Source organism: Marmota marmota, unplaced genomic scaffold, assembly GCF_001458135.2.
Source record: "Marmota marmota marmota unplaced genomic scaffold, marMar, whole genome shotgun sequence".
NCBI classification, from domain to species: domain Eukaryota; kingdom Metazoa; phylum Chordata; class Mammalia; order Rodentia; family Sciuridae; genus Marmota; species Marmota marmota.
Window position 1 is genome coordinate 2,147,528 of NW_025999949.1, and position 9,956 is coordinate 2,157,483.

Consider the following 9,956-nt stretch of genomic DNA (forward strand, 5'->3'; position numbering starts at 1 on the left):
ATAAAGTATGTTGACACTCAATTCAAGTCTTCATACATGTACTTTGTATAATGATGTCCATCACATTTTCCACATTTCTTAATGAATTAATAAACATTTCTTAATGAATTAATTAAGAATTCCTTAAAGAATTCATTTCTTAATTCTTCCTACTTGGGCTTGATATCTTCCAAATAAACATTAAACTGGTGATGTTTAAAGGTACCATCAAGAAGAAAACTACGTTACAATCAATTCCTCCATTACATCATCCCATGAACCCGACTGCTGAATTTGCAACACAGATTTTCTGCTGAATGATGCAATGGAAGGTAGGAACAGTTCTTCAGAACTGAATACACTCTTGGAACCTATTTTTTTTTTCATGTATTCCAGGTGTGCCGTCTGTGGAAATGAAGTCAACTTTTCCATTTTTAGTCCAAACTTCTCAAATTTCTTACTGAAAGTTGGCTAGGTAAAATAGTTTATGCATGCTTGCTAAATATGGTAGGTTGTAATTTTTGGCTTATTTTCTACACCCTCAAATCAAATGAATTACAATTTCTTCACCACTCTAAAAGATGCTTAAGGTATACAAAGATCTTATAAACTATTTCCTCAGAGGTAAAGATGTTATCTAGTAGAAAGAATCAGAAGAGACTCAAGTGGAGAAAATGGCATTTGAAATATACTTTAAATAACTTTAAATTCTATATTTTTTAAAGAAAGCATGCCTTTGAATTTTTTTAAAATATCTTTATTTTTTATTTTTATGTGGTGCTGAGAATCGAACCCAGTGCCTCAGGCATGCCAGGCAAGCACGCTACCACTTGAGCCACATCCCCAGCCCTAAATTCTATATTTAGAAATATAAATATAAGAGGCAATGCAGAGCACAGAATGAAATTACACAAACAAAGAAGAAAGGCCAGAAAGCAAAACTTAAGGTAGTTTTTTTCTGGGGAATAGAGGCAAGAATCAAACTGGGAAGGAGCCTGAAGGAACTTTCTAGAATTGTGGTAGTGCTCTATATATTGATTGGAGTTTGGATTACACAGGTATATTCATTTGACAAAATTCATCAAATGATCCAAAATTTTTGCATGTCAGAGTATATAAATTTTACATCGACAAAAAAATCAAACTAATATTGAAGCACAGTTCGTGATATTCACACTGAGGTGTTTGGAGGTGAAGCATACCAATCACTGTAACTTATTTTAAAAATAAGTGAGGTTGAAGGATTGCTGGCAGGCAGACAAAAGGACAGAAAATGCACATGTTGCAAAATAATAATTGTGAAATCCTGATAAGTCTATCAGTGTTCATTACACAATTCTTTTTTTGGCGGGGAGGGGAGGTTCTGAGGATTGAACTAGGGGGCACTTGACCACTGAGCCACATCCCCAGTTCTATTTTTTGTATTTTATTTAAAGACAGGGTCTCACTTAGTTGCTTAGTGCCCCACTATTGCTGAGGCTGGCTTTGAACTTGTGATCCTCCTGCCTCAGCCTCTTGAGCTACTGGGATTACATGTGCGCCACTATGCCCAGCTATACAATTCTTTTCTTATATGTTCCAAAGAAGATGATATACACTCAATCAACAAATATATAAAAACAATGTTCATCATCACTAGCAACTGGAGAAATGCAAATCAAAACTACTCTAAGATTTCATCTCACTCCAGTCAGAATGGCAGCTATTAAGAATATAAACAATAATTGTTGGCGAGGATGTGGGGAAAAAGGTACATTCATGCACTGCTGGTGAGACTGCAAATTGGAGCAACCAATATGGAAAGCAGTATGGAGATTCCTTGGAAAACTTGGAATAGAATACCATTTGACCCAGCTATCCCTCTCTTCCTGGTCTATACCCAAAGGACTTAAAAACAGCATACTACAGGCACACAGCCACATCAATGTTTATAGCAGCACAATTCACAATAGCTAAACTGTGGAGCCAACCTAGATGCCTTTCAGTAGAATGGATAAAAAAAAATGTGGCATATATACACAATGGAGTATTACTCATCAATAAAAGAGAACAAAATCATGGCATTTGCAGGAAATGGTTGGCATTGAAGAAGATAATGCTAAGTGAAGTTAGCCAATTCCAAAAAAACAAATACTGAGTATTTTCTCTGATATAAGAAAGTTGATTCATAGTGGGGTAGGGAGGGGGAGCTTGGGAGGAATAGATGAATTCTAGATCGGGCAGAGGGGTGGGAGGGAAAGAGGGGGGGGGCAGGGGATTAGAAATGATGGTGGAATGTGATGAACATCATTATCCAAAGTACACGTATGAAGACATGAATTGGTGGGAATATACTTTGTATAAAACCAGAGATATAAAAAAAATTGTGCTCTATATGTGTAATATGAATTGTAATGCATTCCACTGTCATATGTAAATTTAAAAAGTTAATAAAAATTTATCATAATAGAATGCTGTGGGCGGTAGTTATATATAAGGAAACAAAACCAAATTTCTTTGCACTTTATGGACAGCCATCTTAACTTCCTGTGTACTAAATGACATCCTAAATCACTGTCATTACCTCTAGAATAAATTCCTGGTTATCTGATCATCTTTGGACCACTACTCTGGGATGCTATCCACAAAAGATAGACACCTGAGACCTCTGTTTCACCCTCTTCTCCATAACCAGTCAAATGCGCTTTCCTAACCCTCCTTAACCACACTAACCTACGGGTCAGTCTCCCGTAGGTTACATACTTCATTTAATACAAAGACCCCACTGTCCCAATCTTTTCTGCATAATCCATTCATCATAAGGCTTGTGATGAGTGCAATTTGGCTCCTGCTCATCTGTCCAAACTTACCGCATACTAACATGCTCCAGTCTCAGCAATTTTCATAGTTCAGTACTTTGACACATTCTGATTATTTTGTCTGGAGGGTTTTATTCTCCCCTGCTCACTGCCTACCTTTTTTCTTTCCACCAGGTCTGGAATAGTGGTAATCTGTGTTTTCCCTATAAAATCATTTATCGCTTCATTCTATAATTATCTGTGTACATGTCTCACCCACTGGAACTTGTGAACTTCCAGAAGAAAAAGTCTGTTTCTTACTCATTTTTAAAATTCCCAAATGCCCTTAGATAGTAATGCTTAAAACATTCCTGTTGAATAAATATTCAAATAATCACACTGAGGATATGAAACCTGAAAAGACCAACAACCTAACAAAGAATCTAAGAAAACAATACTAATAAAATAATAAGAGATGTTGTCAGAAGAGAAAGCAAGGTAAATAAAGAATGCAAGGTGGGGGCATGTATGAGGCACTGGGTTCAATTCTCAGCACCACATATAAATAAATAAAATAAAGTCCATTGACAACTGAAAAAGAAAGAAACTGCAAAATTTATAGATTATAAGTATGAATATATAATATATAAGGTAGCATATCTCTGGAAAACAAATGATTGAATCTAATGAACAGTTCTATGCTTTGGGGATGAAGAGGCCATGTTAAGGATAAAATATTTTACAGGCATCCGTGACAGTATTGTACTGTTAGATCCACTGATTGATTGAGACAATTAGTATGAAAAAACAATACTATCTATACAGGAGCACAGAACCAAAAAAGCACTATTTGAATGAAATCTTAGAAGTTTATTTGTCTCACAAAATCATAGGCAGTTCAGGGCAGGCAGCATGGCTGCCAAATATCATGAATATTAGAGTTTAAAAAGTTCAGCTTCCAACATGTGGTACCTATACACAATGGAATATTACTCGGCCATAAAAAAGAATGAAATTATGGCGTTTTTTTGGTAAATGGATGGAACTGGAGACTATCATACTAACTGAAATGAGCCAAAAAACAACAACAAAAAAACAACAACAGCCAAATGTTGTTCTCTCTGATATGCAGATGCCTGACTCATAATGGTGGTGGTGGGGGGGTTCACCATACTGGACAGGGTGGAGTGGGTGGAAGGGAAGGGGAGATGGTAATGGGAAATACAGTAGAATAAACTGGACATAAATTTCCTATGCTCATATATGAATTCATGACGAGTGTAACTTCATATCATGTACAACACAAAAGTGGGACTTTATATTCCATGTGTGTATGTCAAAATACATTCTACTGTCATGTTTATCTAAAAAGAACAAATTAAAAATTCTTTTAAAAAAAGAAAATAATTCAGTTTCCAATTGTGGCTTATCTAGTTACTAGCTATGTGACCTGGGATTGGTTATCTGATCTCCGTAAACATCAACTTTCCAGAAGTAGAACACAACATTTCTGTGTACATTCTACTGACCAGAATTTAGTTACATAACCACATTTGGCTGAAGGGGAAGCTAGAAAATGTAACCTTTATTCTGGAGAGTAAAGAGTCTAGTACCTATTATGAAAAATGAAAAAAAATGGGGTAAGGGAGCTACAAATCTCTGCCACACTCTTTGTCTAAAACTAGACAGTTTATGGATGCGAACAACACTTTCACACTTCAGAAAAAGAAAGGTAAATGTATGTTCAAGGCAGGGTAGTTATTTGATCGTAGAGGATGCTTGATTGAGCATGTGAGCTTAAGGATCTAGTCACAAACTGGTCTCAATGGAAAGCTGCCCTGAGCTCCAAGGCAGTCTGGATGATGTTAGGTTGGAAAGGTTTCATGGAGGAGATGAGCTGGGCCTGGAAGAATGTGCAAGATTGTGAAATGGATGGGAAAGGGCAACTGAGACCAAACTCAACAGCAAAGGCGGGAGCCAAGCAGGGTAGTTTGGCTGGACCAGAAGGCATGTGGAAGTACTTTACAAACCCCAAACAGGATGAATGTCATCTTTATCACAAGAGAAATATTGGGAGGTAAGGTTAAAGAAGGTTAAACAGTTATAGAAAAGTTTGAATGCTAAAGGCATTTGACATTCTGGCTCCCCCAGTTATTAAACGTGTAGCCAAAGTTCACCCCTATGAACTTCAACTTCCTCATCTGTGAAATGTGGGTCATAATAAGCAGATAATAAGGTTGTGTAACATGGTAATTTTTTTAAAAGAGCTAAGAGCAATCTGGTAGCTAGGGTCAGAGGATGGAAAAAAGAAAAATCTAAAGGTAGAGCAAAGCAGTAGCTGGTCACCAGTACAGTTCATGAACAGGAGTTTGCATTTTATGCTTTCGACAAAGAAAAACTGGAGTTGGCAAAGGGACTATTGAAGACAGGGATATCAGTTAGGACCACTGCCAAGGTCCAGGCCAGGGATAAAGGCCTGAAATAAGACAGTAGCCATCAGGATGGAAAAAAAGATCTAGCTATGAAAGAAACTTGGTGAATGATTACAGGCAGGGGAGGAAGAAAGGCTCTTGTTTGAGTGACTGAATGACCAGGACCCCCATTAACCAAAATAAGAAAAAGAGAAGGAAAAAGAATTGGGAATCAGGAAGAGAGATAAAAGTTCTGTTGAGGTGATGTAGGGACACCCAGATGATGCCCAATAGCACTGGCTATACAGAAGTGGCATCAAAAGCGGTATCTACGCTAGAGGTATGAGACTTGAAAGTGCCAAAAAAAAAAGGAGCTCAAGAAGCAAAAAAGGAGCTCATGCAGAGAAATCCTGAAGAATAAAAAATCCTGAAGAAGGCCAATACTTTCATGAGAAAAGAAAAAGAGAAGCTAGAAAGAAGGAATAAATGAAAGATTAAAGAACTGGGAGACAGTGGTGTTAAAGAAGCCAAGGGGGTGGGCTAATAGAGTCTTCAAGCTGTGCAAACTGGGTCAAATGCCTGAAATATCGAACTACTCAAACATCAAGGGGTATGTTACTGAGTGCTCTTCAGAGAGCTTGTGCTGGAATCCTAGAAGAAAGGATCAGCTGGCTCCAGAAATGTTCACCTCCTACTGGAACAAAGAGCAGTTCAGGCTTAAGGCCTGAAGAAGCTTTAAAATTTTTCCCCACTAAACAGAACTCTGCCAACATGGCCAGAAGATGGGAGGAATATCTGACTAACTCTGTGTACCTCTACCTTGGTGTATGTGTAGGGTGGGGGTGGGGGTTCCTCTGCCTCTCTCCCTTTCTCTGTCTCAACAGCAAAGATCTGTAAAGGTCAAAGTGGAAGCTGCCAACCCAGGAAGACAGCCCTCCCTCCTCTCTAGTTCTTATCCCTCTAGGACTGCAATCATTCATGCTTGTTGAATAAAAAGCCAAAAGCAAATATGATAATCAGCCAACAAGAGAAATAAGTGCTGGAGGACATAAGCAAATAACAGAAGTGGTTAGAGCTCTTGGATTCAGAGTCAGACCTTAGTAAGAATTAGGCTTTGCTATTTCCTACCCGTGTGTAATTTGGGGCAAGTCCCTTAAATATACAATAGGAAATACAGACGAACCCATACTGAAGATAGCAGGTGTCTAAATGATGATGTGTATAATTTGGCAAAATACTGATTATTACTCAACTTCTCCAGAAGTCTGAACTAAGAATAATAGCTAAGAAATTTGAAAAGGAATTATAAATCAATCACTATCAGTCAATGCTACTTACTAATGTTCACTGCAACCAGGAACTGTGCGTCACATCACAACAAAACCATGGAAATAAACCCTACCTCTCACGGAGACGCTAAAGAGTTCAGAGAAATTAAGTGAGATCATTTATATGAAAGAACTTTAATAATGATCAAAATTCATCAGACGAAGTAATTGGCTCCTTCTAAAGAATATAAGAAGGTCTTGTACCCAGTTTTCGCCACTGTTACTAAATCAAAGCTTCTACTAGGAAAAGAGGAAAAGCACACAGCTTTCATCTATGATACGATATCTCATATTAGGGAAAAAAAGCAAAAATAAATAGCCCCTTTAAAATTTACTTACAAATTCTTCTTCTGTAATATCTGGTGGCTCTGAAACAAGATAAAATATTACATTATCTCACTCAAATCTGATTTCCTCTTAGAGTAAATGAAATAATCGGAGACAGCGCCCAGCCCTACTTTATACATGGGTAAGCTCTGTAAAATTTTGGCCCTCTGTTCATTCTCTGCACATGGATTGAATTTTAAGTTGGAATTCAAGGTGGAAGTGGGGAGGCCAGGCCTCTGGAATCCAGCTTGGTCACTAATTCACTGTGACCCTGGAGTTAACCTTCCTCCACGGAGGCCTCCGTTACTCCAGCTGCAAAATGGAGAGTTAAGCAAGATAAAGCAACTCGGTGCCAATGTAAACCGGGGAGGAGGTGAATTTCCTAATAAAAGCAATGCGAGGGCGGTGAAGCCAGATTTCCGACCGTCAGGAAGAGGGGACGCCTGGGCGAGCAGTAACCTCCAGCGTCCTGCGCGAGGCGCGGCCCGGCTCCGCGTCCGGCCCCCGGGCGAGCCGCGCACCTACCCGCGGTGAGCCGCTTCTTCGGCATGCCGCCGCCCGCGCCCGGGGCCCGCGCGAACCGTCGGGGCCCGCTGCAAGGTGCCCGCTCCCGCCAGAGCCGTCTGCTGGAGAGCGACGCCGGGCTGCGCGCGTGTCCCCGCCGCGCCCGGTTGCTATGGCGCGAGACAATGCGGCCGCCGCACGCCGCGCTTCCCCGGTTCCTGCCTCTGGGCAGCCCCCCGGGAGCGGGCCCTGGAGAGCTGTCGCCCTTAAAAGACCCTTGGAGCCGGCGGGTTGCCGTGGAGACCCGGGCTCAGGCCGGGGCTCGCTCAGCAGGACCCCGCCTGGACTGCGAAGTCCCCGACTAACTACAGGCCGGCTGGCCCCGGGGTGTGGGCGCGCGAGGACGCCAGGCCGGCTGGTCCTGAACCAAGGAGGACGAAGGCGTCTTGATGGAGCAGAAGGCGTTCAGCACACAACATCTGTAGAAAAAATTAAATACCCACCGGCTTTGGGAACCAGATCCTTCCCCGCACCTTTTCTCCAGTTAGGGCTGCTGCACTTTCCAGTTTTCTAAGTTTTAAAAATTACCTGAGGAAGGCTGGGGATATAGCTCAGTTGGTAGAGTGCTTGCTTTGCATGCACAAGGCCCTGGGTTCAATCTCAGCACCAAATATATATATAACAACTATACACAGCAATGTATCCAATGCAAATGTCCAAAAGAAACACATCTTCCACATCATCTTCAAAGTCATCTTCTAACAAAAACCTAATGACTGCTGCATGTACCAGTTGGTTTCTCAAACCAGAAACCTAGGAGTTTCCCCCCTAAAATTTTCCTTCCAAACCCCATATTCAGTCAAGCATTGGGTCTTGCCAATTCTAAAAGTGTTTCTGCAATCTAGAATCTCCTCTCCATTCTCACTAGCAACCACAGCCTTAGTGCAGGCTCCCATCTGGACTATTGTAAAAACTTCCTCACTTGTTTCCCTTCCAGCCTTTGCTTCCAGTGGAGTTCCCCTTAAATCCATTCTCCATGCTGAAAGCAATATCATCTATCTGAATACCAATCTGACTTACTTAAAACCTTCAGTGGCTCCACATTTGCTTTCTCAGTGTGGAGGACACTCAAGGTTGGGCAGGGGCCAGCAGGTATGCAAATACTTAAGCAAGCAGTTAGACAATTGGTGCTCACATTCCAAGGAAGCTAACACCTGCCCAGTTATATTTATTGCTTTTTCAATATGACATAGGAAAAGACAAAAGTAAAATAAACTATTGTCTCAGCCAGACAAAATCAGAGGGTGAGATGAAATCAAGAGGGAGTAGAAGAAAGCAGAGGTAAGAAGAGGTGTGAGGAGAATAATCACAGGTCCTAAACAGGAGAGTTTGAACAGAGAAATGTCCTGGTTTTACTTTTATGTGAAAAGATTGTCCTGGGTGCTGTCTAGAGGATGTAGACAGCACAAGTAGAGGCAGGTAAGAGTGGATAGAGGCTCAGAGCAGGCAACACAGGTTTAGGAGTCCCTCTGCCAACTCCAGTTTTTCTTTGTCTAAAGCATAAAATGCATACATTTTTCAAGGGGAGCTCAGAGAAGTATCTGAGCAGTTGAATGGCGGAAAGGAAGAGAGTAGCTGAGAATGACTCCAAGGTTTTCAGCCTGAACAGCCAGAAGGCCAGAGCAGCCATCGACTGAGGGAGGGAATGCTATGAAGGACCTTGTTGAGAGGAGTTTAAGTCTATTGGCCATCCAAATGAAGATTTTGAGTTTGCAATTGACACTGGAACTCAGAATTTGATGGCACATAAATGGACTTTGTAGGAGTTTGCCTATGGACTTCCTGTTTCTGCCACAAAAGAAAACTTTTGGCTTTTTCTTTACCAGATGAAATTTTCTTGTTCCTCAAGACTCAGCTTGGGGGTCATCTCCTTCAGTATTCTCTCATTGGCTTCTCTTCTTGCTCCTCTGTACTTGGTGCAAACCCCATTTTATAACTATATTGATATTAAAATCACTGCAAGAAGACGGTGCATTCCCAGCCCCTAGTATCACTACCAGTGAGTATGATTCTGGGGGTGAAGAGAGATTCATCTTATTTTAATCTCCTCCTCTCTGCACCACACCCACTACTAAATATCACCACTCAGTAGGTACTTGTTGAAATGAACTTCTTCTCGATTTCCTCTCCATGGCATTATACACTATGCTCTGTTCACAGATGAGCTTTTTTTTTTTTTCCTGTCTCAGGTAGCCATAATGATAATAATCTGTTTTAACAAAAACAGCAGCTAATGCATTACTTTCTCACTAAGAGCACCTAACAAGAGCCTGATTAGTGCTGTTCTCAATTTACAATTTTGGAAACTAACACTTAGATAATTTATAGAAAGACACAATTTGAAAATACTGAAGTCACAAATTGATTCTATTCCCTGAATCGAAGTTCTTTGCTCTTTGGCCACTGTCTTATATGGGCTTTGTCCCTGAAAATAATCTTACAAGATTAAAAACCAGCATGAGAACTCAAAGACAATAATTTGACAATAACTTGACCCAAATACCTACATTATAACCTCTTCTAATGTTTTGGTGATTTTTTTTGGTAACAGTTTTATTGATATATAATTC

At 40.5% G+C, this 9,956-nt stretch overlaps 1 protein-coding gene across 4 annotated transcripts in view; it reads right to left on the reverse strand.

Moving 5' to 3' along the window:
- The window catches only part of Rgs22 (regulator of G protein signaling 22), a 113,585-nt gene extending 105,114 nt beyond the window's left edge, over positions 1 to 8,471 (reverse strand). For 3 of the 4 annotated variants that reach the window (XM_048801918.1, XM_048801919.1, XM_048801920.1), the window contains exons 1-2: positions 7,348 to 8,470; positions 6,835 to 6,863 (exon numbers count right to left, since the gene is read on the reverse strand). In XM_048801918.1, coding sequence (XP_048657875.1) covers positions 6,835 to 6,863; positions 7,348 to 7,372 — 54 coding nt within the window. In that variant the 5' untranslated portion in view covers positions 7,373 to 8,470. Of the gene's footprint in view, positions 1 to 6,834; positions 6,864 to 7,347 lie in introns of all 4 variants that reach the window. The other variant, XM_048801917.1, reaches the window with a different exon arrangement.
- Positions 8,472 to 9,956: the final 1,485 nt, after the last annotated feature.